Source organism: Lepus europaeus, chromosome 10 (assembly GCF_033115175.1).
Source record: "Lepus europaeus isolate LE1 chromosome 10, mLepTim1.pri, whole genome shotgun sequence".
Classification (NCBI taxonomy): Eukaryota; Metazoa; Chordata; class Mammalia; order Lagomorpha; family Leporidae; genus Lepus; species Lepus europaeus.
In genome coordinates, this window is record NC_084836.1 from 103,464,482 (window position 1) to 103,492,427 (window position 27,946).

General features: G+C 47.6%; 2 protein-coding genes across 2 annotated transcripts in view; one reads left to right on the plus strand and one right to left on the minus strand.

The window, feature by feature from the left end:
- The window catches only part of PHF20 (PHD finger protein 20), a 138,227-nt gene extending 114,226 nt beyond the window's left edge, over positions 1-24,001 (plus strand). The window contains exons 14-18 of the mRNA XM_062204130.1: positions 6,012-6,111; positions 8,893-9,088; positions 14,260-14,653; positions 16,251-16,434; positions 21,489-24,001. Coding sequence (XP_062060114.1) covers positions 6,012-6,111; positions 8,893-9,088; positions 14,260-14,653; positions 16,251-16,434; positions 21,489-21,631 — 1,017 coding nt within the window. The 3' untranslated portion in view covers positions 21,632-24,001. The remainder of the gene's footprint in view (positions 1-6,011; positions 6,112-8,892; positions 9,089-14,259; positions 14,654-16,250; positions 16,435-21,488) is intronic.
- Positions 24,002-24,674: 673 nt separating this feature from the next.
- SCAND1 (SCAN domain containing 1) lies at positions 24,675-26,270 on the minus strand. The gene is made up of 2 exons (XM_062204131.1): positions 26,166-26,270; positions 24,675-26,065 (listed from the first exon to the last, which is right to left on the minus strand). The coding sequence occupies exon 2, from the start codon at positions 26,015-26,017 to the stop codon at positions 25,517-25,519; it is 501 nt and encodes a 166-aa protein (XP_062060115.1). The 5' UTR covers positions 26,018-26,065; positions 26,166-26,270; the 3' UTR covers positions 24,675-25,516.
- Positions 26,271-27,946: the final 1,676 nt, after the last annotated feature.

The following is a 27,946-nucleotide window of genomic DNA, read 5'->3' on the forward strand; positions in this document are numbered from 1 at the left end:
TTCTATGCCTCAGTGCTGGCCCCAGTAATGTTCTTTGTGTTCATTGTAGTGACACTAAATAATGGTTTAACATTTCTGGAATATTTTCAAAAATACCATTTTACCTCTAGCCAGGCTGTTGCGAGTCTTTGGGAAAAATTGGGTAAACTAAATTATGAAGATACATTTTGCTCATGGTTGGAGAACCATTAAATATAGAACCATTAAATGAATTATCAGGTTATTTGAACCCAGGATACCCAGTCAGATGTTCTGTCCCTAGTTATGGGGATTCACATTTATAATTGAGAAATGAGACAAAAAATTGTTTTTGAAATATAACAGCACTTTCTAAGCTAGCGGATTCACCCTTCCTTACCAGTGTGCAGGCACAGGAGCCCACACGTGGGCAGTCTCGCACACACACACACACTGTCTCTCTCTCTCAGACACACACATACACATTCTCTCTCTCTGTCTCTGTCTTTCTCTCACACTTTTTGGGTTTAGGGAGTGTCTTTCTTTTTTAGGAGCCTGCATAGTAACCTCTGGGACTCAAGGGAGCATGGAAGGTCTCCTTGATCACCTGACCTTTCTGGTTTTCAGAATACCTTGGTTCAGTGGTTTCCAAACCTTTCTCAGCATCAGAAGCCCTTTCCCAATAGACTCCTTCACAGAAGCCCAAAATGTCTAACAAGTAAAACAGAGGTTTCAGAAGTTCGGTATGGATAATCTTCATGTTTCAGGTCAGAAATGTAGTGGCGGGCAGGTTCCCTGATGTCTGAGAGGCAGAGTGTGAGTGATAGTGTCTGACTTGGAGCATTTTTGGTGACTCATTTCTTTTTCTCTGGCTGTGCGGCAGTGACACAAATGTGATGCACATGGCTTTTTTCAGGGGGACTCCTCCTGAATAGTGTGCAGTGTAGTCCTGTTGATTCATCAGAGATGGGAGAAAAGGCTTAGTCCTAGGACAGCATCATGCTGAGCCAGCCTAGCATGCAAAACTGTGTATGGATGGGTTCTGTAGCCTTAACATTTGGCATGAAACCTGAGTATGCATTTTTTGTCCCATTTTAAACACATACACTTAGAACCTCTGAAGCTCTGTGGATAACAGTTTGAAAATTGTTACATAATGTGAAGACATAAATCTTAAGTGGAGTTTTTTAATAAAGTTTATTTTATAGAGGATGTTGATGGTCTTTGGTTACTACCCTGTTTTTCTGGGTGTGTGCTCAGTTCTGGGCCCTGATAGCCTGATGGTATTTGGCCCTCAGCTGTCCTTAGGAGTTCCCAGTGGGTGGGTAAGAAAGACCTCTCCTGACAAGGCTGTTCCATATCAACAGTATGCAACCCAATTCTGATTCATGGTACTTTCTCCATTGACTGCTGTATCAAGTATCGAGGGTGCAACTTGATGCGCCATTTGATGCTAAGTGAAGAAATTGGGAACTATTGAGCTGTACCAACTGTTATAGGGCAGTAAAGGCCAACTTCTTGTCTCCTGCATCTAAGCTTCTGTCTGGTCTCCCCCAAGCTGGCCTCAACTCAATACTTGTGCCCAGCACCCTGGTGTTGAGCTCACTTCAAAGCTCCTTGGCTGGGGCCTGCATTGTGACACAGTGGGTTAAAGCTGCTGTCTGTGACACCGACATTCCATATGAGCACCAGTTCAAATCCTGGCTGCTCCATATTGGATTGAGCTCCTTGCTAATGTGTCTGGGAAATCAGCTGAAGATGGGTCAAGTACTTGGGCTCCTGCTACCCATGTGGAAGACTTGGATAGAGTTCAGGTTCCTGGCTTCAGCCTGGCCCAGCCCCAGCCCTAGCCCCAGTCATGTGGCCATTTCAGAGTGAGCCAAAGGATGGAAGGTCTCTTTGTCCCCACCTCCTTTTTTTTTTTAAATTTATTTGGAAGGCAGAGTTACAAAGAAGAGGCAGAGAAAGAGACATCTTCCATCCACTGCTTCAATCACTCCCCAGATGGCTGCAACAGTCAGGGTTGAGCCAGGCCTAGGAGCTTCATCTGGGTCTCCCACACAAGTGCAGGAGCCCAAGCATTTGGGCCATCTTCTGCTGCTTTCACAGGCCCATTAGCAAGGAGGGATAAAAAATGAGCAGCTGGGAGGTGAACTGGTGCCCATTTAGGATGCTGGTGCTGCAGGTAGTGGCTTTACCTGCTATTCCACAGCTCTGTCCCCAATGAATACATCTTTTAAAAATATATATATTTTTAAAAACTCCTTGGTTTTTACTAGCACTTTTCTTTGCTGTCATTCAAGTCAAGAGTATGTCCTGCTGACTTTGTGTTGTGAAGGGACAGTTTCTTCTTCTTCTTCTTCTTCTTCTTTTTTTTTTTTTTTTAAGACTATTTGAAAGGTAGAGTTACAGAGAGAGAGGAAGAGATTTTCTCTTTGCTGGTTCACTCTAGAAAAGACCACAATGGCTAGGACTGAGCCAGGCCAAAGCCTGGAGCCCAAGCACTTGGACCATCTTCTGCTGTTTTCCAAGGCACATTAACAGGGAGCTGGATCAGAAGTGGGGCAACCAGGACTTGAACTGGTGTTCATATGAGATGCTGGTGTCACAAGCAGTGACTTAGCCCGCTGTGCCACATGCTGGCCCCAGGGGACAATTTCTGATGATCTCTTTCATGTGAGCTATGTACCTTTTCTACTCAGTAACCTCAGCCAAAAGTCACTAATATAGGTGGAGCTAATGAGAACAAATATAATTTAAACCTTTTTAATGCATTCATCCTCTAGTTAGGAAGGTAGGAATAATTTGTTCTTAAAATAAAATTTTAACTTAAATTTTGATATAGAACAACCATGGAATACATTTAGAATTGTTTTCTGGAAGTGCATGAATTATTTTAGAGAAATAATTTTCTTTTTTTTTTTTTTTTTTTTTTTTTTTTTTTTGACAGGCAGAGTGGATAGTGAGAGAGAGAGAGAGACAGAAAGAAAGGTCTTCCTTTGCCGTTGGTTCACCCTCCAATGGCTGCCGCGGCTGGCGCACTGCAACCGGCGCACCGCGCTGATCTGATGGCAGGAGCCAGGTGCTTATCCTGGTCTCCCATGGGGTGCAGGACCCAAGCACTTGGGCCATCCTCCACTGCACTCCCTGGCCACAGCAGAGAGCTGGCCTGGAAGAGGGGCAACCAGGATAGAATCCAGCACCCCGACTGGGACTAGAACCTGGTGTGCCGGCGCCGCAAGGCGGAGGATTAGCCTAGTGAGCCGTGGCGCCGGCGAGAAATAATTTTCTTTTGGTCATTTTCTTACTTGATATCAACTTTAGGTATATTATTAATTATATTTATCTGTGATAATCCTGCTGAATAACCTTGAGTATTTGAGAAACCTGGGTACACATAGAAATGAACATCAGGAAATGCACTTGATATTTAAATTACTTTGAATGCTTCAGAGCAGATTTTAGCAAAGTTCTTAAATGGCCATATAACAAATATTTCAGGCTTTGTGACCACATGGTTCTGTAGCAGCTACTCAGTTCTGCCCTATTCGTCCATAGGACACATGGCTGGTTCATGTAATATTTTATTTGCAAAAGTAACATTCCACTTGGGTTTGGCCTATAGGCTTAATTAAACTAGCTGGCCTTTGCCGTAGAGCAATAAATATACAATAAGTACCCAATTCCACTAAAAGTTATTTAGCAGTTTTAACAAGAATCTCATTTTCAAAGCTTTATATTTTTAAATTTGTTTTTTCTTTGTTGCTAGATAATGCACTCACATAGTTCAAAGTCTAGAAAACAACACTTAGCTCCACTTTATCCCACAACTACCTATTCCTTAGAGGCAACTGTTGTTGCCAGTTTCCTATTCTTTTTATATAAAAAAAGGTGTGTGTGTGTGTGTGTGTGTATAATGCTCACAACAGCCTGTATGGGCCAGGTTGCAGCCAGGAACTCCCATCCTGGTTTTCTGCATGGGTGACAGGGACCCCAGTACTTAGGCCATCATCTGCTACTCTCACATTAGCAGGAAGCTAGATCAGATGTGAAGCAGGTAGTACTTGTACTGCCACTCTAATATGGAATGCCAGTGTCACAAGCTGTAACTTAACTCACTGTGCCACAACACCCGAGTGAATTTGTGAAATTTTTTTTTAGTTTTTAAAAAAAATTTATTTGAGAGACAGAGTTACAGTGAGAGAGACGACAGACAGATCTTCCATCTGCTGGCTTACTCCCCAAATGGCCATAACATCCAGGGCTGGGACTTGAACCAGCGCCTATATGGCCCTGTCTCAGACAGCCCTTAACCTGCTATACCACAACACTGGCCCCTAAACTTTTTTTTTTTTTTTTGGAAAGATGTATTTATTTATTTGAAAGGCAGAATTATAGAGATCTTCCATCTGTTGGCTCACTCCTCAAATGTCCACAACAGCTGAGGTGGGGCCAGCAGAAGCCAGGAGCCTAGAACTCCATCCAGATCTCCCATGTGGGTGGTAGGGGCCCATGCCCTTGAGCCATTTTCTACTACATTTCCATGTGTATTAACAAGGAGCTGGATTGAAGTGAAACAGCCAGGACTTGTACCTGTACTGATAGGGCATGCTGGCATTATAGGCATCATCTTAACCTGCTGCTCCATAATACTGCTCCATAAACAAACTTTTAAAAATGATTTAATCTATACCCACATGCAAAAAAGCTATCATTTTGAATTTTGAAATTTAGCTGTGTTTTGATTCATTTTTAGTGATCCCTAGTCCTCAAGACACTTAGAAAATGTATTGGTGATACTGTTTCATCTTTGTTAGTCTGTTTTCTATTCTTAACTGCTTTTTTTTGTCTTTCAAACTCTACTTTTCCTTTCTGAGCCTCCATTTTCTCATCTGTAATTTGAAGAATCTATATCACATCCTACACGAAGTCTCTCCTAGCTCTGCCCCTGTTGGTTCCTAGAGACCTTGTATCTGCCTCTGAGGCCATCTGACTTCAAGTGGTTGATAAACTGTCTCTTCTTCGGATTTGCAGCCCCTTGTATAGCTCCCTGTCCTCCTTCCAGGCTAACCTGTGGGTAGGGTAGTTAAAAATTCAGGGCCTTGGTCTGGAATTGCTTGAAGTGTTCTAGTGTTTCCTTGGAATTCCTGCCTTTCCTCTCCGTTCTCTCCTCTCTCTTCTGTAGTTCTTGAACTTCTGTCCTCAGCTATCCACTGTCTCTTATTGCTGCCTTCATTGTCTAACTCCTTCCTTCCCCTCTCTTCCTCCTGCTCTCGCACCTTCCCAATATACCAGGAAGGCAGGTGACCATAGAGATTAAATCTGCCAGGGTTGTGTTTTGGCCTGCCTTTGCCTCCCATCAGCTGTGTGACCCTCTGTGATGCCTCCAGGAGGGCTCAGAGTGAATTGGCTTGCTCTCTAGTAGTAGCAACTATGTCATACATAGAGCTGTGAGCTGGGGTCTGCAATAGGAGCATTTTTATGTGACCCATTGAATCCTCATAGACAGCCCCTGGGGCAGATAGGAATCATGTCCCAGAAGTACAGGGAAGAGAAGTGGCCTGAGCAGTCACACCACTGATGAATGTCTCAGCCAAACTCCATCTCGCCCTTTCCTCATTTCAGGTTAGCCTTTTTCCAGATTAGACAGCGTTAACTGCATTCCCATAAAGGGATCAGGAAAGCAAAAGCCTATAGAAATGGGAGTGAAAATTAGTTGTTCTGATGAGATCAGTGCTGTTTAACAGATCTAAATATCGTAGTATAGCAGCCACTGACTTTATGTGGCTTGTGAGTACTTAATGATATTGCTAGTGTGACTGAGGAAATGAATTTAATGTGTTTGTTTAAATATAGAGCCCCATGTGAAGCCGCCATATTACCATATTAGACAATGCCTGTCCACATTTGTGGCTGCAGCTCAGGTCTATAGAAGTGAGTGGGAGTGCCCCTCCCTCCCCTTTCCTACTGTCCTCCCTCCAAGCAGGTGGGTCTTCCTTTTGGTAGAGGATACCTTCTGAGTTTAATTTTTGTTGCTTCTTTAATTCTAACAGTGTGAAGAGTGCCAGTGCTGGCAGCATGGGGTCTGCATGGGATTACTGGAAGAAAATGTGCCCGAGAAATACACCTGTTATGTTTGCCAAGACCCTCCAGGTAGAGATTTCTGGAGTCAGGGATACTCACAGTATGTAGCCTTTTCCATAGCACACCTGGCTGTGATGCCTCCTAAGTGTCTGTGGTCTTGAACCTCACTTCTTTGACCTCAGCTAGACTCCAACTCCTTTGTCCTTAGCCCACCTGAGCTGTGCCCTTGGCTGCAGTCCTGTCCGAGTACTCACCACAAGAGTGTGGGTGAAAAGGCTTATGTAGTGGAAGACCTGGTCTGGACCCAGGATGTTTTGTTTAATTGTGGTTAAAAAAAAAAAAAAAAAAATGAGATGTATTCTTTAAAAAAAAAAAAAAAATTGTAAGGTCTGTTTCTTTATTGTCCACTCTTCAGAGTGGTGATTTAATTCCATAGCCATAGGGTCAGTTCATTTCATGGCTCCATGGTTGCCTTGGGTGCCCTTTTCCCGAAGAGGTGGATGAATCTGTGGTTCTTGTCTTGCTGGCAGTGGGATGGTGACATTGTTGAGTGTTTGCCTCAGCTGCAGTGTCCCACTTCCCTTACAGCCACGTTATTCTTGAGAGCCTGTGCATTGTCCTTTGGTCTTCTGTGGTGGACCTGGGAGGAACTCCTACTGCTGTTTTTGCTTGTAAGGAAGACATCAGTGGACAGAGGATCTAAATGACTTTTTCTAACCTCCTAAAGCAAATTGGGATTAGAATGTGCTTGGAAGGTCAGCTCTTGATTTTGCTGTTTGTTTAGGGAAAGACTGGCCACCACAGTTCATTTGGACCTGATGACCTCTCTTGTGACCTCTTTTGTGAGTCCTTGTACTAGATTAGTCCCTAGACAGTGAAGAATCTGCCTCTGTTTGTCTCTTTATAAGGAAGGGATGTGGTCAGATGATTAGGCAATCAAACAGGCCCAGAAGGGACAGGACTGGCTCAAGATCACTCCATCAGTTAATGACAGATAAGTAATGAGGACCTGCTGGTCTCTGACTTTGTCTTGTGAAACAGTTACTGCTACCTTGAATCCTACTGGGGCACCAGTGCCTGTAGCAGCTGCCTCTGGAGGCTTCCCCAAGGTTCCATGTGGCACCTTTTAGATATCTTTGTTGTTGACCTTATCTTTGTCTCCACTCTTTCCTCTTTCTGAAGTCACATACGCCATCTTTATCGATTCCTGTGCACTTTTAATTTCTTCTGTAGTGTTAATCACTAGGTCTGTGAATAGACTCCTCTTGAACTGATGAACACTAAGTGTCTGTCATAGGGTTTGTGCTTACAGATTATTGGACTCTGCAAGGGGTTGGGCCCAAAATTCAACCTGATTGGGTTTTTTTTATTTTTTTATTTTTTATTTTTTTGACAGGCAGAGTGGACAGTGAGAGAGCGAGACACAGAGAAAGGTCTTCCTTTTGCTGTTGGTTCACCCTCCAATGGCCGCCGCGACTGGTGCGCTGCGGCCGGTGCACCGCGCTGATCCGAAGCCAGGAGCCAGGTGCTTCTCCTGGTCTCCCATGCGGGTGCAGGACCCAAGGACTTGGGCCATCCTCCACTGCCTTCCCGGGCCATAGCAGAGAGCTGGCCTGGAAGAGGGGCAACCGGGATAGAATCCAGCGCCCCGACCGGGACTAGAACCTGGTGTGCCGGCGCCGCAAGGCGGAGGATTAGCCTATTGAGCCGTGGCGCTGGCCGTACCTGATTGGTTTTTAAAAGATTGCTTAAAAATTTTCAGCAGCATTGAGGTACATCCCCACCATGTGCATTAGCAAAGCCCGAAGGAGCCCAGTGAACTTGGTGGGGATCACTTGGATGATGTCAGAGTTTTTGTAGATTCTGACAGGTGACCAACAGTCTGAAAGCTGCCCCCTGGGCTCTTGGAACAGGAAGTGATGCCAAGTCACATGTGCTATGATTTTGGACCTCCCTAAGAAGCCCTGTAATGAATAAGACCTCTGAAACCATCCAGTTCATCTGTCCTGTGACAGACGGGAATGGGAGATCCAGAGAAGGGAAGGGGGTGGCAGGTGTTGAATCTGGAGGGGGACCTGGAGCTTCAGCTTCTTTTCATTCACTTGGTGAACTCATTCAAGATGCATTTTGCCAGGCCCTGGGGATACAGTCATGAGCTAGGTGGTCCCAACCCTTCTGGCTGTGCGTAGGATAGGGGGCCCTGGAGCATGCTCCAACAAGTTACATAAACAACTAGACTGTTAGGGGGAAGCCGTCAGGTGGGGAATGGCTGGAAAGCACTGGTGAGGGTCTCCTCACTTTGGGAGGTAGCCAAAGGCTCTGGGGGGGTGGCTGGCTGGGCGGTGAGGAGCCAGCCTTGCAAAGCCCTTGGGGTCTGTTGCTCCAGACACAAGGGTGCTATAGCAAAGATGCCAAACCTGAAAGAGTGCTGCATTCTGGAAATGGGAAGCAAGGTACTGTATGGGTGGTGGAGGGGGGCAGGAAGGAGCTGGGTTCTGTGGACCTCATTAAGCCAGGGTAGGGCTTTGGGTTTCCTTCTTAGAGCAATGGCAGACTGTGGAAGCTTTTAAGTAAGGGAGGCAGTGAAATGATTTACATTTAATGAGATAATTCACTTTTTCCACTGCACTTCTGACCAGTCCCAAGAGATGAGAACCATCCATGCCTTACTGACTGTCTTATCCTCAACACCTAATAGAGAGAGCTCAGCATATAGTTGGTGCCTGGTGAATGTACACTGAATGAATTAGCAAAAAGAGCACACTAACCTATCCTCCAGTGTTCCTATGATGATTGAATGGCCTGGGTTTCCTTCAGCCACACTTAACCCTCTCATTGTCACTGCTTTAGGTCAGAGGCCTGGCTTCAAGTACTGGTATGACAAGGAGTGGTTGAGCAGGGGACACATGCATGGCCTGGCATTTCTAGAAGAAAACTACTCTCATCAGAATGCCAAGAAAATTGTGGCCACCCACCAGCTTCTTGGCGATGTGCAGAGAGTGATCGAGGTTCTGCACGGCCTGCAGCTCAAGATGAGCATCTTGCAGTAAGTGTGATGCCTGCAGCTTTGGGGACCATCTGGGGGTGGAACAAATTTGAAAAATTGTAAAGCTAAAAAATCAGTCTTAAGACTGATAAGGAGGGGCTGATGCTGTGGCTCAGCGAGTTAACGCTCTGACCTGAAGTGCCAGCATCCCATATGGGTGCTGGTTCGAGATCCGGCCACTCCACTTCCGATCTAGTGCTCTGCTATGGCCTGGGAAAGCAGTAGGACGGCTCATGTCCTTGGGCCCCTGCACCCTCGTGGGAGACCCGGAAGAAGCTCCTGGCTTTGGATTGACTCAGCTCTGGCGGTTGTGGCCAATTGGGGAGTGAACCATCGGATAGAAGACCTCTCTCTCTCTCTCTCTCTCTCTCTCTCTGCCTCTCCTCTCTGTATAACTCTGACTTTCAAATAAATAAATAAATCTTTTAAAAAAAGAAAAAAAAGACTGATAAGGGGGCAGGCATTTGGCCTAGCAGTTAAGACATCACTTGGGGTCTGGCGCCGTGGTGTAGTAGGTTGAACCTTCATCTGCGGTGCCAGCATCCCATGCAGGCGCCAGTTCCTGTGCCAGCTGCTCATCTGCCTGTGAAGGCAGAAGAAGATGGTCCAAGTGCTTGGCCTCCTAGACCTGTGCGGAAGACCCAGAAGAGGCTCCTGACTCCTGGCTTTGGATCAGCTCAGCTCTAGCTGTTGTGGCTGTTTGGGGGAGTGAACCCATGGATGGAATAAGTCTTTTTTTTTTTTTTTTTTTTTTAAAGACATCGTTTGGTATCCCCACTTGGCACATGGGAGTGCCTGGGTTTGAATTTGGACTCTACTCCTGATTCTAGCTTCCTATGAATGTGTACTCTCTGTCTCCCTGCCTTTCAAACAAAATGTAATAAGTCAATTGAAACATAAAATAAGTTAAAAAAAAAAAAACTTTATCATGTAACTGAGAATTTTAGTAAAGGTCTCCAATTCAGTCTTGTTTACTTATTTGAAAAGCAGAGAGAGAAACTAGAGATCTCATACACTGCTTTTCTCCCACAGTGGCTCAGGCTGAGCCAGGCTGAAGTCACGAGCCTGGAACTCAATCTGTGCCTCTCCCATGGGTGTCAGTGACCTAGCCACCCAAACCATAACCCACTGTACCCCATGGCATGCACCAGCAGGAAGCTGGAATCATAAACGCTGCCAGATCGAGAATCAGATATTCCAACGTGGGATGCAGGCACCCCAAGCAGCATCTTAACTGCTATGCCAAATGCCAGATGCTTTTTTTTTAAAAATCAACTTTACTGAGATATATTTAATATATAGTTTACCTGCCTTTAAGAGTTAATTGAGTTTTAAAACACTTTTTAAAATTATTTTTTATTTATTTAAGAGGCAGAGAGAGACAAACAGTGCTCCCATCTGCTGGCTCACTCCCCCAAAAACTTGCAGTCCCAGGCTGAGCTGAAGCCAGAACAAAATCCAAGTCTCCCATGTAGGTGCCAGGAACCCAATTTTGAGCCAGCACCTGCTGCTTCTGAGGGTCTGTATTGGTGGGAAGCAGGAGTCAGGAGCGGGAGCTGTGAATCAAATCCAGATACTGTGGTGTAGGACAAGGGCATCTTTACTGGTAGGCTAAATGTCCACTCCCAGAGTTCCTTGAGTTTTAACAGAAGTATATACCCATGCGACCACCACCATAATCAGGCTAGGGTGTGTTTGTTTGTAGTTTGGCTTGTTTTTTGTTTTGGTGTATAGTTCTGAGTTTTCTGTTTGTTTTTAACTATGGTAAGATATACATACTATAAAATCACCCATTTACCATTCTTAGGTGTATGTCTCTATTTGGTTAAGTTATCACATTATTAGGCAGCCAGTCTCCAAAACTCTTCATCTTGCAAAACTGAATTTCTCTACCCATTAAACAACTCCCTATTCCCCGTCTCTCCATTCTCTGGCAACCACTGTTCTTCTTTCTGCCTGTATGAATGTGATCTCTTTGGGAACTCCGTGTAAGTGGGATCATACAGTACTTGTCTCTCTGTGACTGGGTTTTTTCACTTAGCGTAATGTCCTCAAGGTTCATCTCTGTTGTAGCATATGCCAGCATTTCCTAGCTTTTCGAGGCTAAATGGCACTCTCTTGGGTGTAAGTAACACATTTTGTGTATCCTTTTATCCCAGACACTTTTGATTGGTATACAGGGCAGAACTGAATGCTGCTGGGAGAGATTTTTGGCAGGTCTGCTCTCTAGCATGGCAGTTTGCTCACACAGAAAACGTTAGGCCGTGTCTGGCTTCTAGGGGTCAGGGGCTTGAGGAGTAGGACTGAGTGTGCGCTCCCTTCTGTGGTTGCATTCTCCATATCATATGCTCCAAGCCTGTGGAGCTCTGTTAAAGACATGTTGCTCCTGTTGGCTTTTATAAGCTACTTAATATAGCAGCTGAGGCCTTGAGTGGGCCTTGAGTGGCTGCCATCAGGTACTGTCCTGCACCTTTCTGACTGCCTCTCCTTGGCAGTGACCTTGGGAGCTTTCTTTGCATGTTAGTAGAGTCTCTGGCAGGGGCTTCTCCCCTGTGAACCCGCTATGTTCTTCCCATAGGAGGCTGTTTTAATTAAGTCACAAACAATGACATACTAGTGCTATGGGTGAGTTAGGATCTGATTGGCCCTCTGACAAGACTTGCTGTGTGCTGATTAGTCTTGGAGGCCTCTGTCAGGGGAGTGGACCACCAGAGCCTGGAGATGGCAGGGTCAGAGGCTGCTTCCTCTGTGTTCTCTGGCACACAGAGGCCTTGCTCAAGGTCTGGCCCAGCAAGGGGACATTTATCAAAGATCTGTGTTGGTTTGGCTAAAAGTTAAGCTGCTGTAACAAAGATCCCTAAAAGAGTGACTCAAACAAAATGGCAGTTTCTTTCTCACCTAATGAATGGTGGAGGGATAAGCAAAAGTCTAGGCCAGGTAGGAATCCTCTCTCCAGAGATTTGGGGACTTGGTTTCCTTTTATTGCTCTGTGTGGTCTTGGGATCTGCATGGTAGAAGGAAATTTGAACCTTGACTCTGCCCCAGCACCTAAGAAGGAGGGAAAGAAAAGAAGGGGAGGGCGAGCAGTTTCACAGACACACCTGACTGCAGGTGGCTGGGTGGTCCCGTGGCCTGCCCAAACTCGGGAACAGGGGTGTGTGTGTGAGAGGGAGAGGGGAAGATGGATATGGAAGGCAGTTAGCAGTTGCTTTGCCATTATCTGTTGAGGTGAACTGCATCTGTTGACAGCCCCAGGTAGGGTATCAGAGATTGGCTGTTCCCTCATATTTTGTAAGATAGGAAACTTTACCCCTTATGAACCCAGCTAGTCTGTTCTTAATGAGATGCTAGACTGACTGAAGTAGGTGGACAGTGGTCCCTGTGAGGGGCTGATTGTCAACTCTGTTTCTTTTCCTTTGAGGATTCCTTCAGATGGTACTCTCTCATTGAAATGCCAGTGCCTCTGGCCCTGCACCATAGTCTGTAACCTTGTCTTTCTGAATCCTGGTTTAAAGCCTTCATCTTTATAAAAGTGACTTTGTTTGCACTGGAATTAAATCAGACTCATGACAGTTCAGAAGAGGGCATAGGGAGATCCTGTTAATCATTATGCATGGAGGAAAGCTCCTGGAAAAGGGACAGGGGCTGTTGTGTCTTTGTACCCTGGATAGTCTGTGCAGTCACGGGCCCTGGGTTTTCATTGTCAGATATATTGTTCCCAAGGGGCCTTGTGCAGTTTGTGCACAGGCAAACATTTCAGAGCATCATTTTGAAAGTGGCGTGGATAGCTGTGCATACTTTCTTCATGATTGACAGGGCTTACAAAGGGTGGTCAGGGTCATCCTTGTCAGGAAGAGTAGTTGGGATTCTAGGTTGTAGCTGGGAAGGCAAAAACTCTAGTACGAAAGAGGCAAAGATATAGTTTTTGTATAAAGAGCAGATCTGAACTATGGCTCATGAGCTTCATGTTAACACATTTCAGGTGGCAGTGGCCCTAGAAGTTAACAAGACAACCCCATTTCTCCTGCACCATTCTGATTACAGAGGTGTGTCTGGGCTCTGGTTCAGGCTCTGATACCCTGCCTGGAGGTGGCCCAGGGACCCTGGCTACCTTGGTACCAGTGGCTTCTTCTCCTTCCTCAGTGGGTAGGAGTGGAATGGGAGAGCCGTGAAAGGCTAGCTGCACACCTAGGGAGTAGAACTTGGGGTTGTGCCAAGTTGCTGCAGCCTTTACGCTCATGGGCAGTTGCATTTCTGCAGGTAAGAGGCAGGGTACTTCTGTCTAGGAGCTGCGGCTCTCAGTGTTTATCTCTGCGGGTCACGAAGGCACTGTTGGCAGTTCTGCCATGGGATGGTTCTTCTCCATATGGGGTTGCCTGAACATGACAGGATTTTTAGTGTCCCTGGGTTCTGTGAACTAAATGCTGGTATCACCCATAAGGGTTGTGACAACCAAGAAGGCCCCGCGTTTTCTCAGTACATTACTTTTTTTCTTTTTTCTTTTTTTAAGATTTATTTATTTATTTATTTGAAAGTCAGAGAGAGAGGGAAAGAAAGAAATAGAGATTGAGAGAGATCTTCCTTCTGCTCATTCATTCCCCAAATGGCCATGATGACCAGCATTAGGCCACGCCGGAGCCAGGAGCCAGGAGCTTTTTCCAGGTCTCCCACATGCATGGCAGGGGCCCAACACTTGGGCTGTCTTCAGCTGCTTTTCCCAGGGCATTAGCAGAAGCTGGATTGGAAGTGGAGTAGGTGGAATTTGAACTGGCACCTGTATGAGGATGCCAGCATTGCAGGGAGCAGCTTTACCCGCTAAGCCACAGCAGTGGCCCCTCAGGACATTTCTAAATGAACCAAACGTGAATCACAGCTCTCTGTCCACCTGCTTGTGCCTGAAGGGCACTGCCTGCTGCCCACCCTCCCTCCTTTCCATCTTCCTTTTGTTTAATGATCTTAGGTTGTAGTAAAGATTCTGAGTGGTAGAGAAGAGTTAAAAGATGGAGTTTACATAAAGTAGGTATTTTTAAGACTGGAGATTGGCTCTCCCTTTTGCTTAGCGAATGATGGGATTTGACCAGCTGGCCCTGTTGGGAGAGTGCTTGGGAACTGAGGCGCTCTGCCATCGTGCCAGTTAGCAAAAAGCCTTTCCCTGTCTGCCCTCCCAACAGAAGCAGGGAGCACCCTGATCTGCAGCTGTGGTGCCAGCCTTGGAAACAGCACTCTGGGGAGGGGAGAGTTCAGTCCACGCACATCCGCATCATGGACACCAGGAGCAGGGAAGAGGCCCCCAGCTATAGAACTTTGAACGGGGCAGTGGAGAAGCCCCTGCCCCGCTCCATGGAGGAGTCATATATCACCAGCGAGCACTGCTACCAGAAACCCCGCGCCTACTACCCTGCTGTGGAACAGAAGCTGGTGGTGGAGACGCGGGGCTCTGCCCTGGACGATGCAGTCAACCCACTCCACGAGAACGGCGACGACTCCCTCTCCCCTCGTCTGGGCTGGCCTCTAGACCAAGACAGGAGCAGGGGTGACGGTGACCCCAAACCCAGCTCCCCAAAGGTATGTGGCTCCTCATACTCGTTCTTCCTCAGTGTTGGAGTGCTTGTAACTTCTCCTGGTAGGTTACCTGTTCTGTGCAAGATAGCCAGAAAACTGCATTTAAATCTGTTTAACATACACGTGTTTTCTATTAAATGAATGCAAAGTCAAGAGAGCTCACTTAAGCTAACAATTGTTGGTTCCAGAAAACACCCACAAAACGGTGTGGTTGGCAGGGTGGGAGTGGAGAGGTGGGAAGCTGCCAGGAGCTCCAGAAATGGAACCAGGGTAGGGACACTCCGTTTCCTTCATGGTTGCACCTAGGTGCTGATTCTTAGCACGAGCGCACAGTGAGTCAGGTGTTTGGTTAGGCCTGGTTTTTTCAATACAGTTGTGTGACTTACTTTTCTTTTAACTTTGCAGCCCTGTCATAACAAGGGTCCATTTTATCAAAATATTTGCAGATTTCCTCTGTTTTCTCCAGAGCCACTTTTGTGGCTGTTTTTCAAGTTATTCTCTTCTGGAGCCTTCTGCCACCATCATTGCCAGTGTGTTCATCTTGAGCTGTTTCCAGGGTCATTGTGCCCTCTGTGATTGATTGGAGGACTTTCTTGCCCTTGACACCTCTAGTCTCACCCTTGATCCCACAGGGTGGTGTTGCTGGCATTAAGGGCATGGCTGGCTACACATGGCCAAGAGGAAGCATCCTGGGCTGTAAGCCCCTCAAGGGTAGTGATGGTCACAGGTTCAGACAGTGCTGAGGAAGGTGATAAGGATGCTGTCTTTTAAGAAAGACCCAGCTGAGTTTGGACTCAGCCCCTTTGTGATTCTGAGCAAGTTCCTTCACCTCCCTGATCAGACCTGTTTCCCTACCTGCTGAATGGGCCCAGTGACAGTGATCCTCATTTGCTGCACAGTGTATTTCAGAAAAGCTCCTAGCACATGGTTTTGCCCATAGTAAACACTAAATCAATATTAGCTATAATCTGTTTCATTTAGAATAAGTGAATGATAGGTGGAGTTCCCAAATTCCAGAAAAGGCTTGTGGTCCTGTGCACAAGGTGGATTTCTAGGGTCTGGTATATGATTCAGTATTAGGAGATTGTGGGCCTTCGTTGTTGGGGGAGTATCCATGAGCTGATCCTGTTTTATTATTATTCTGTTCCATCCTCCTGAACCCTCAAAGTAGGTTTTACTATTTCTCATCTTTCTCCTGAAGAACAGAGGCTCAGAGAGATAAATAACTACTGCTGGGTCACACATTCTGCAGGAAATGGAGCTGGCACTTGAGACTCATTTGTGTGGGCTCCCACATACTAACCCTTGTCTCTACTAGCCCTGCTCTGCTCAGATCCCAGGGCTCTGGAAGCCACTCTGTGACTCCTCCTTCAGGCCAGGGTATCGAGCCAGTCAGTGAGAAGCAGCTGTGGGGCCTCCTGAGCCAGAGGTCTGTGCTGCCCTTCAGTAGTGAGACGGGTCCAGGGGAAAGGGTAAACGGAGCAAGGGTTTGGAGTCTTCAGACTGCAGCTGGTTTTTCAGGTGGTTCCAGATGCTGGCTGCATAGGAAAGGGCCTTAGAGGTTCCCTGCACTCAATAACTCCCTGCATTGCTTCCCCAGGTGAGGGAATATGTCTCCAAAAGTGTCCTCCCGGAAGAAGCCCCTGCTCGGAAGCTGCTGGACAGAGGTGGAGAGGGGCTGCTGAGCTCCCAGCACCAGTGGCAGTTTAACCTGCTGACCCACGTGGAGTCCCTGCAGGATGAGGTCACACACCGGATGGACTCCATAGAGAAGGAGCTGGATGGTAGGCTCCTTCCTTGGCCCTTGCCTGTTGGCCTGCACTGGGCACCCTCTCCCCCAGATAAGCTGCTTTCTGACCCCTGTTCTTGAGAGGTGGCTGCATTCTTGGCTCTTCTTTTCAGCCTCACCCCACCTCCTTTGTCCCCTCAAAATGGACAAGTCTGACTTTGTTTTTTTTTTTTTTTAAGATTTATTGTATTTATCTGAAAGACATTTACAGAGAGATGGAGAGAGAAAGAGAGAGAGAGAGGTTTTCCACCTGCTGGTTCACTCCCCAAATGGCTGCAATGGTCATAGCTGTGCAGATCCAAAGCCAGGAGCCAGGAGCTTCTTTGGGTCTCCCACGCGGGTGCAGGGCCCCAAGGACTTGGGCCATCTTACACTGCTTTCCAGGCCATAGTAGAGAGCGGGATTGGAAGTGGAGCAGCTGCAATGTGAACTGGTGCCCATATGGGATGCTAGGGATGTAGGCGGCACAACCTTAACTGCTACGCCACAGCGCTGGCACCCAAGCCTGACTTTGATACTTATTGGCACTTTTTTTTTTTTTTTTTTGACAGGCAGAGTGGATAGTGAGAGAGAGACAAAAAGGTCTTTCCTTTGCCATTGGTTCACCCTCCAATGGCCACTGCAGCCAGCGCACTGTGCTGATCCGAAGCCAGGAGCCAGGTGCTTCCTCCTGGTCTCTCATGCGGGTGCAGGGCCCAAGCACTTGAGCCATCCTCCACTGCACTCCTGGGCCATAGCAGAGAGCTGGCCTGGAGAAGGGGCAACCGGGACAGAATCCGGTGCCCCGACCGGGACAAGAACCCGGTGTGCCGGCGCCGCAAGGCGGAGGATTAGCCTGTTGAGCTGCAGAACCAGCCTGGCACTTCTAAGGTCTTAATGTGTTCCACCAATTTAGTGTCACATATTCTGTATATGTTCTGATACTCTGAGCCCTGAGAGGTACCAAGGAGGCATGAAGATCAATGATAAAGCATGAAGATTTTTATTTAGGTAAATAAACTTTTGCATTATGAGTCATCAGAATCTCTTTAAGGAAGCAGCTCTTTTTTTAAAAAAAATTATTTATTTATTTAAGTTTATAAGGCAGACTTACAGAGAGGGAGAGACAGAGATCTTCCATCTGCTGGTTTATTCTCCAAATGGCTACAACAGCTGGAGCTGTACAAGATAGAGCCAGGAGCCTAGAACTCCATCTGAGTCTTCCACGTGGGTGGCAGGAGCCCAAGCACTTGAACCACCTTCTGTTGCCTTCCCAGGTGCAGTAGTAGGGATCAGAAGTGGAAGAGCTGGAACTCTAACCAGTGTTGGCATCATAGCTGGGGCTTAACTTGTTGTGCCACAATGCTGCCTCAAGGGAATCAACTGGTTGTTTGTTTGTTTGTTTGTTTTTTTAAAGAACTTTTAAAATTTAGTTGAAAGGCAGACTTACAGAGAGAGGTAGAGATCTGTAGAGAGAGATTTTCCATCCACTGGTTCACTCCCCAAATGGCCGCAATGGCTGGGGCTGGGCCAGCTGAAACCAGGAGCAAGGAGCTTCATCCAGTTCCATGTAGATGTAGGGGCCCAAGTACTTGGGCCATCTTCTGTTGCTTTCTCAGGCACATTAGCAGGGAGCTGGATTGGAAGTGGAGCAGCTGGGACTTGAACCAGTGCTCATTTGTGATGCTGACATTACAGGCAGCGGCTTAACCCATTATTCCACAGCACCAGTCCTGGGAATCAACTCTTGAATTCATTTAAATGCCATCAAGATGAACTTAAGCTTTTATAGAAATTTGAATGTAATAGTCCTTTAAAAAAAAAAAGCCTAGTGGAGCAGGTATTTGCCCTAGTGGTTATGACACCTGTGTTCAAGTCCTGGCTCCACTATCAATTCTAGCTTCCTATTAATGCATACCCTGTGTGGCAGCAGCTAATAGTTTAATTAGTTAGGCCCCTGCCATCCACATGGGAGACCTGGATGGAGTTCCTGGCTTTCACCTGGCCCAGCCTATTCACTGAAGGTATTTGGGGATTGACCCAAGCAGATAGGAAAACAGAAAAGCTATCATTATTGACACACACAGATAAAAGTCATTTTTTACTATTAACCATTATTTAATAATTTATAAAGCTATGTGAATAGTAGTTTAAAAAGCAAAGGAAGGGGGACCAGCGCTGTGGCATAGTAGGTAAAGCCACCACCTGCAGTGCAGTCATCCCATATGGATGCCAGTTCAAGTCCTGGCTGTTCCACTTCCCATCCAGTTCTCTGCTGTGGCCTGGGAAAGCAGTAGAAGATGGCCCAATGCCTTGGGCCCATGCACCCATGTGGGAGACCCAGAGGAAGCTCCTGGCTCCTGATCGGCACAGCTCCAACCGTTGTGGCCTTTTGGGGAGTGAATCAGCGGGTGGAAGACCTTTCTTCCTCTGTCTCCGTGTAATTCTGCCTTTCAAATAAATATAAATCTTAAAAAAAAAAAAAAAAAAAAAAGGGGGCAAAGGAAAGAAGACATTGTGGAACAAATGTTTAGGACAACTGCAACCAACACATGAGTGCAGTTTCAAGTCTTGGCTCCTCTGCTTCCGATCCAGCTTCCTGCTGATGTGCCTGAGAAGGCAGCAAATGATGGCTCAAGTGCTTGGGCCCTGCCATCCACATGGGAGACCTGGATGGAATGCTGGGCTCTTAGATTCAGCCTGGCCCAGTCCTGGCTGTTGTGAGCATCTGGGGTGTGAATCAGCAGATGGAAACATGGACTCTCTCACTCTTGTTCTATCTGTGTATGTGTGGGTGTCTCTCTTTCTGTCACTCTGCCTTTCAAATAAGTAAATGATAAAAATAAAAGACAAAGGAAATTAAATGATCATGAAAAGTGAAATATTAAACACTTTAGTATTTAATATTTAGAAGTATTATTTTAAGGAAAAAATACCATAGTGAACAATGGTCCCTATACAGATGAGCTTGAAGAGTGTATTTGAAGTGAAACTTTTCCCATGGTGACCTTGTCTTGCTAGCAACCATTATACTTAGAAGTGGTTTCATTCCCTGAAGAGCGAAGTTGGGATAATGGTGTGGGCAGCCCAAAGCTTGTGGGGCTGGCCTGCCGGACTCTGTGGTCCCAAGATGCTGTTGACTTCCCATGGCTTTGGCCCTGTTTGTTCTTCAGCCCAGCAGATCTGGAGAGCGAGCTTCTGTCGCAGGAGTTCCAAACACTCCCATAAACCATGCTCAGATACTACTGAGTGACATACACTGTGCCAGTCTGCATGCTGCTGCTTGTTTCCCTGTGCTTGTCTCCTGAGCCACTGTTGTGGGGTGCCTTCTACAGCGAGCCTGGCACCAGATCCAAGGTAGTTCAGGTGATCTTAAGAGGGGTTGCTCAGCAACTGCAGGATCATCTTGCCTAAGTCTCCCCTCGCCTTTCAAATTGATCCAGCCAGTCCTGACTGCCTTTTTTCCATTTATTTATTTATTTTTAAAGATTTATTTGAAAGTCAGAGTTACGCAGAGGCAGAAAGAGAGAGAGAGAGAGAGAGATGTCTTCATCTGCTGGTTCGCTCCCCAAGTGGCCACAATGGCTGGAGCTGGGCCGATCCAAAGCCAGGAGCCAGGAGCTTCTTGCAGTTTTCCCACATGGGTGCAGGGGCCCAAGGACTTGGGCCATCTTCTACTGCTTTCCCAGGCCACAGCAGAGAGCTGGATTGGAAGTGGAGCAGCTGGGACTTGAACTGGCACCCATATGTGATGCTGGCACTGCAGGCAGCTAACCCACTCACCATAGCTCAGGCCCCTCCATTTATTCTTGTGCCTGTGTGCTAAGCAGTCTGTTGTTGCCCTCTAGATTTTGTTTTTTAATACTTACTGATGGACTGAAACTGGTGACTGTGGAGTTGTTCAGATGACCACTAGTCCCTCTCAAGTGACTTGGATTTTTTACTTTTGGTTTCCAAGTGTGGGTACAAAAAGGCAGTATTGTTTTTCCTTTTTCCTTGTGGTTAATCACAAATTATTAAATGCTCACAGGAGAGCATGTGGTACCATAGCCTCTGTAACACAGGGAGTAGATTCAGAGTGTAGAATTGAGGAGGCTTCCCTAAGGAGTAACTTGCTGTGAACAAAAGATTTAGAAAGGTAGAGAGGAAGGTGGGGTTAGGTGCGAGAGCTGGGGGTTGTGTGGTAGGCTGCAGGCGGCCAGAGGAACAGACACTGGGTGGGTGGGTATGCCTCCTTCTGCATTCCAGGGTCCAGAGGTGCTCAGTACAGGTTGAGGCATGGCTCCTGGCAAGCTGGGGTAAGCACAGGTCACCATGAAGGGACTGGCTCTTGTCAAAGGTGCAGGGTTCCCAGATGACCTCTCCCCAAATACCAGAGCTTCTGAAGAGAAATCCCAGCTCACACAAGTATTTCTAGATACTGAACCAGTTACAATGAAGTGTGTGAGTATTATCTAGACATATTAATTCCTAGAGGGAGAAAATCAGAGTGTTCTGTGTCTCTGACGGTTACATATTAATCAGGAACTAATATAAAGCAAATCAGAGTTTATGGTGATAAAAAACAGAGCCTTTCAAGTCCCCCCCCTCCTTTTTTTTTTTTTTTTTTTTTTGAGCCTAAAAGACCAGGCTTTCTGATTTGCAACATGGGCAAGCTCTGTAAAGAGTGGGCAGTCACACTGAGAAAGGTGGTCTTTGAAAGCCTTTTAGACCCAGTTGTCCAATATAGTAGCCACCAGCGAACAGTGTGTGGCTATTTCAGTTCATTTAAATAGAGTAAATTTAAAATTCAGTTCCTGAATTGCACTAGCCATGTTTCAAGTGCTCAGGAGCTGCATATGGCTACTGTACTGGACCATGCTGACCATTCCCATCATTGCACAAGACTGTGCTTGTCTAAAGCAACTAAGCTTTGTTCCAGGAGTATGCAGAGCAGGTATTGAGATAATATTGGCTTCAGTGTCCCTCCTTCCCATCTCGCAACAGGATAAGGTGCTGAGAACCTTGTTGATCTTCTTGCAAATGAAGTGTTGGGGGCTCACAGGGTCTTCTTTCTCTCTTTTGCCACAGTGTTGGAGAGCTGGCTGGACTATACCGGGGAACTGGAGCCCCCAGAGCCGCTGGCCAGGCTGCCACAACTCAAGCACTGCATCAAGCAGCTACTTACAGACCTGGGCAAGGTGCAGCAGATTGCCCTCTGCTGCTCTACATGAACCTGGGTACCCAGAACTAATGGGGGCACCACCTTGGGGCACCTGCAAGAGGAGCTTCACGTATTTAAATGAACAAACCTAGCATGCCGAATGCACGTGACACCAACTGACTTCAGGGATCCAGCCAGGAATGTGAGGAGTGTTGGACAGAGAGGCCATTTCTGGCTGCTGGAGGACAGGGCACTCTGATCTTGAAGCCTGCCAAGAAGCTGGCAGATAGACTCTTTGGGATTCCCTTCTTCTGTGCACATCGTTGAATGAAGAAGAGTCATTTTGCACAAACTTCACTTGAAATCGTGCCACTGATGATAAATGGAATGAGAGCCAAAAAAGTTTATTTGGGGACAGTTGTAAATTCTACTTGCAGTTTATTTAATTGACTTCTGTCAGGTTGGGGTATGCCAACCCTGCTGGTTTCTGCCTGGCATGGTGTTTAGGCAGCAGGCATCATTTCATTTTCCAGCCTGGCGGGAAGGTTGGGACTTCACCGTTCAGTGGTGGCTGGGAAGCAGCAGAGGCCGTGGCTGCAGTGCTTTTCCAGTAGGACGCTTCACTTTCCTCACATCGTTTGCATGACTTCCTGGTACCCGGGACAAGTTCTGTATAACCTCACCCCAGAGTTGGCGTTTGTAGCAGAACCCTACAGCCCTTGGAGGAACTAGAATCTCACTGTATTAACAATCTAGGAGGAATTCCAAACTGAAACAGGCAGAGTCTGGAACCCAAAGGGGACGGCATTTTCTACCCATGTCTCAACATTGACAGCTTCCTGGTCCTATTTAATGTCCAAAAAATGTTTCCCAAAATTCTGAACTTTCACTGTAAAGATTTGTTACGAGGAATGTGGTTTGGGGATGTTTCCTTATTATTTTATACTGTTGTAAACAAACTTCAGATGTGACATGTGCCGCTTTTCTCCTCCCCTGAAGGGTGTGTCCAATAGTCCGCATCTTCAGAATTGTCTTGTTAATATAACACTTCAAGTTCCAGGTATTATTTTGTGAGATCAAGGTAATTATGCTGCTTAAGGTCCAGGTACAACCCATTTGTACCTTTGAGACATTATTTGTGTTATTTTTGCAGGTTACGGTTCCACATGTAATTGCTATATTTTGTTTTTCCTTACTAGGCAAAGTTAAAGAAAATGTTCTATGCTTTGAGGAGTAACCCATTTTCACTAGTTTTCTTATCACTAAAGGCAAAAATCAAAGCACAGTTGTCCATTTACTCTCACAATTATGGGTTTATGAATCTATAATGTTATGTGCTGCAACTATTTACTATGTAAACGTGAAGTAGCCAGAATCTCCATAGCAGTAACTCCAGAGCCCTTTGGAATGGTTAGGCTTTAAGGCGCAGGTTGCTGTGGTCATGAATTCAGGCCTCTACGAAGGAAGACCTGTTTCAGGGAACGCTCTAGTAATGTTCACCATTTGATATAAAGTGAATTCGAGGCCAGGTATAAGTTGACCTGTTGTAGCTTATCCATCAGAGGGAACACATGTGGCTGTGCATAGGTAGTGAAGCTGACAATCCCCCTGTCAGATGCTGTTTCCCACTGCCGACATTGGTGTTTCTGATGTGGGAAAAAATGCTGAAGGCGTGTGCACAGCATCAGTGTTTTGGACAGTTTACCAGACAGCTGTGTAAGCACTGTGTGATGTTGGACTAAAAAGGGAACAGGATGATTTTCTGTAGCCACACTGTGAGGCATGATGATGTTGTATTATATTACTGATTTTTTTTCTTCTGGAAATACATTTAAGTATTACATCTAGGGAAACTGTTAAGACAGCCAATTTTGTGTCTTGTTCAAAGAAGTAGAAACAATTACCATTTTGCCAAGTGGCTATTATTAGGTTTATTAATAAGTTTTATAAAAGAAATAATCCATTTCACTCATTTTGACTTTTGTTCTTAGGGAAGCAGGGATGACTCCTCAAGTTCTGAGAAACCTCAGTGTGTTTCCCTAACTTAAAGCCATGTTGAGGGGCTCCATTCCCAGTTTCTGGGTCAAGCTGAATTAACCCCTAAGTTGGAGCACTGGAAACTTACTCAAACCTTGCTGTTACCATTTAGAAATAAGTGCACTACCTAAGTTTGGTTTTTTGAGAAAAGCTATCCACCTGTAAGAAACTGCCTTGATAAGAACAGTTCTGATTTGACTAATTTTAAGTGATAAGAATATGCAAGGTGGGTCCTTGATGAGCCAACATTGCACTGTGGATATATATCTATGTTTACGCGCTATTAGAACAGAAGGCGCTGTATATAGAAATGTTGCTTTGAAGCAATATTTGCAAAACATGCAAACTTCTGTATCTGTATTTGGAAAAAATAAAACAGGTTCTTGTTGCTGTGTTTCTATTAGTTCTTTGCCCTTGGTTTAATTGCATTGTTTTCTCTTGTGAGGTGCAGAATCTCACTGTATTAACATTTTTTTAGATTTATTTGAAAGAGTTACACAGGAGAGGCAGAGATGTCCTCCATCTGATGGTTTACTCCCCAGATGGCCGCAACGGCCAGAGCTCTGTCAATCTGAAGCCAGGAGCTAGGCGCTTCTTTTGTGTTTCCCACACGGTGCAGGGTCCCAAGGGCTTGGGCCACCTTCCACTGCTTTCCCAGGCCATAGCAGAGAGCTGGATTGGAAGCAGAACATCCGGTTCTCGAACTGGTGCCCATATGGGATGCTGGCACTTCAGGCCAGGGCGTTAACCTGTTGAGCCACAGCACTGGCCCCAACGATATATTTGAAAGTCTGGGTTAAGAGATTTTCCAACCGCTGGTTCACTCCCCAAATAGCCTGGGGATGGGCCAGGCTGAAGCAAGGATCCTGAATTCCAGCCAGGTATCCCATGTAGGTGCAGGGGCCCAAGTACTTGGGCCACCTGCTGTGGCTTTCCCGGGTGCATTAGCAGGGAGCTAAAACCCTACCTTTAGCAGAAGCCTGCTCTTGCCTTCTAAAGGGATATTTTGCAGCAAAGCAGAAACAACCTGTGCCAGGAAATCCCAAGAAAGTATTCAAAGTACTTCTGAATCCATTTAAATGTTTCTTTATTCAAGAGCAAAATGCCCATACCAGCTTTTAGTCCAGCCTGGTTCATGCTTTTTGGTGCAAGCTGCAGACGGACTATAATGCTGATTGCTGGAAGCAGGTCTCGCACCATCTTCAGGCCCTGCTAGGTGGGACCCAAGGAGCCCCTCCTCCAGTGGGCAGAGCCTCAAGAGAGGTGGAGTCCCAGTTAGCAGATTCTCCTCCTTTCTTGCCAAGTTCTCTTCCCTCTAAACAATTAAGCTGATTAAATTAGGGGGCCAGCTGCAGAGAAGTTAAGATGAATAGCTTCAGTAATGCAAACCATCCTTTCGTTCACACCAGTTCCTCCATTTAAATCCTACCAGCCTAAAATTTTGCAACAGAGGAAGTTAGTCTGGAGGCATAAACCAGAGCTCATCAAGAACTAGTCTCTCCCTGCAAGGTGTAAAACACATGGCAACAGCCCCGGAATTCGGGCCTTAGGGAAGAAAGGCAGTGCCCCAAGGGCAGGTACAGAACCAGCAGGACTCCACAAGCCATCATCCACCTCTTCAGGTAGGAGAACAAGCTCCTGTTAAACAAGAAATCCAGGTGTGAAGGGTGGTCCAGGCCTGGTCAACATGCAAGGATCCCACAACAGCTAAGGCAGGCCCAAGGACTAGGAAATGGAGGCCTTCCGCGCGCACTGCAGGTGGGAAACAGGCTCGGTGAAACTACCCCAATAGAAGACGAACGAAAGAGAGACACCAGACCACGGGAGCTGCCAAACTCTATTTCATTCACAGAGTGGGGAGCAGGTTCTCGCCGCCCCACGCCCCACCCCCCGGGACCGGAGCCCGCAGCCCCGCCGCTCAGCCGGTGATGCGCACGTCGGCGCGACGACGCAGCCGCCGGGCCCGCGCCGCCTCGGGCAGGATGGCCAGCAGCTGCTCCTGCACCAGCATCTGCACTATCTGCTCCTTGGTGCGGATGTCGGGCCGCAGCCACTGGCGGGACAGCTCCCGCAGCTGGCGGAACGCCTCGCGGGGCCCCGCCGCGTCCTGGTAGCGGAACTGCCGGAAGCGCTGGCGGAACGTCTCGGGGCCGGGCCGGGAGCCGCCGGGGCCCGGCGGGGAGCGCGGAGCGGCCTCGGCCTGAGGCGCAGAGCGCAGGGGCAGCTCCAGGGCCGCGGGGGGCGGGGGGCTCGCTTCCTGGACGGCGGGCTCGAGGGAAGGCGGTGAGGCCTCCAGCGTGGAGGGGCCCGCGGAGTCACGCTCAGGGTCTGAGCTCGGGCCCGCTTCCTCCTCGCGCTTCTCCAGCGACGCCGCTGAGGGGCTCCGGGGGGCCCCCAAGCTCGGCTCGGTCTCCGCCATGGCTCCGGCCGTCACTCTTGTCCAGCAGCCGTGGGCTCAGCACTGCGTCTGCGCGGGGGCGGGGTGAGGAGGGAGAGAGACGCGTCCCGCTGAAGGGCGACCGCACAGGGAGGCGACTCGGGGCCGGTGACGAGGGCGCGGAACCTACCTGCCCCGCGGAGCTCCAGGCGCAGCCGGAAGCGGAAGCCTCGCGAGGCTTCTCTGTGGTTCCGCGGGCGCACGAGCGCCCGGAAGCCGAGGCCGAGCTTCCGGAAGCCGCGCCGCGCCGCGCTCGCGAGGCCCCTGAGGAAGCCGTGAGGTAAATTTAAAGGAGAGGGGCCCGGGCTGTAGCCGCGGCAGCGCTTGGGCTGGCGGCGGCCGCGGCTCGCGCGTGGGCGTGGGGTTGGCGGCGGCCAGGGGCTGAGCGCCGCCTGGCCCGAGGTGGTCTCGCGTCGTCGGCACCCGCCCTTAGCGCGACGGTGACAGAACACGACACGGTGGATGCCCTGCCGTTTTTTATTTTTTGTGTGCGTGCCTTCTGACGCCACGCGACAGGCGGCTCTGAGGGCTTAAGCGTTGCGGGCTGGCAGTGCGTGGCCCGCGCGGTGGCCGCCAGTCACAGGTGTCAGCTGGGCCCGTGAGGTGAAGCCGGTCCGCATGGAGACGTTTCCTTCGTAGGGACAAAATGCAAAACACCCCAATAGTCGTTTATACTGCGTGCATGTTGGAATGTAACGTTTTGCCTATATGGGATCAAATAAAATATGTTATTCAACTTAAATTCATCCGTGATCTTTTTACTTTTTAAATGCGGTTATTGGGAAAATTTACATTTATATTTCTGCCGAACAGCACCGGGCTGGAGAGTGGGAGTCAGATTGCCTTGGTGGAATCCCCTTTGCAAGGTTTCTCATCTGGCAGTAATGGTGCCTACTCAGAGCTGCTGAGCGGATTGAATGTGGGAAGCCCTTGGGAAGAAAGGACTTTAAGAATACTGTTCTCATTGAGCAAGGTGTTCCTGTCTCTGAGCTACAGTTTCCTATAAAACGTGGATGCACTAGCACCTACCTCATAGGGGTTATTGTGAGAATCCAGTAAGATTAATGTGTGTAAAAGTACGGAACTCGCAGCCCTTCTATATATGGATCATGTGGGTGCACACACGACTCACAAATAGGCATTGTATCCCTGTTGTACAGAAACGGAAACAGGCCCAGAGAGGGGTAGGGACCCTCGTTTGCCCCTTGGGTCCTTTTCAGCCCCATGCAGGAAGGGTGAGCGTATTCAACAACCGTCCACACACCAGTGGCCCTGGGATCAGTAGGAAACCTGCCCTCTTGCAGGGTGACCTTGGATGGGTAGATGGCGATGGTCATGGAACAGGTTCCAGAGCCTGAAAACCTTGGAAGCCATCACGTGGGTCTTTAATGGTTTTTTAGTTGTTGATATGTAAAAATTGGTAAATATCATATGCAAATCTGGTTTCCCAGCTTTTCTTGAAAAAAAGTGAAAGAATTGGACTCATTCCTAGCAGAAGCTGAGTAAACTCCTTCCTTTGACCCAGATGCTCTGTCCTGCGTGGTCCCGGTTCTTGCTGCTGCTCCCTAGTCTCTCAAACAGTGTTGTTTGCATTTACTATTGCTCTCAGGCTGGTCTCCCCAGAGCTAGGATTTTCCTCTCGTTTCAGAGGTGGGAAAATGAAACTCCAGGTGGAGCTGGTGTGTGTTACACCTGCTTGCTTCACAGCTTCTCCTGACTGGCCCCTGACAGTTGGGTTTGCTTTCCCCAGTGAACCACGGTCCTATGCCCTGTGTGGGAACAAATAGTCCAGCATTGAGGGAGCATGCAAAGACAAGGAGCCGTGAAAGGCTTCCCCGGAGGGGAACTTCAAGCTGAGCCTCAAGAAGAAAGGGTGGAGTTAGGGGGCAGTCCAGGCACTGCCTGCACCAG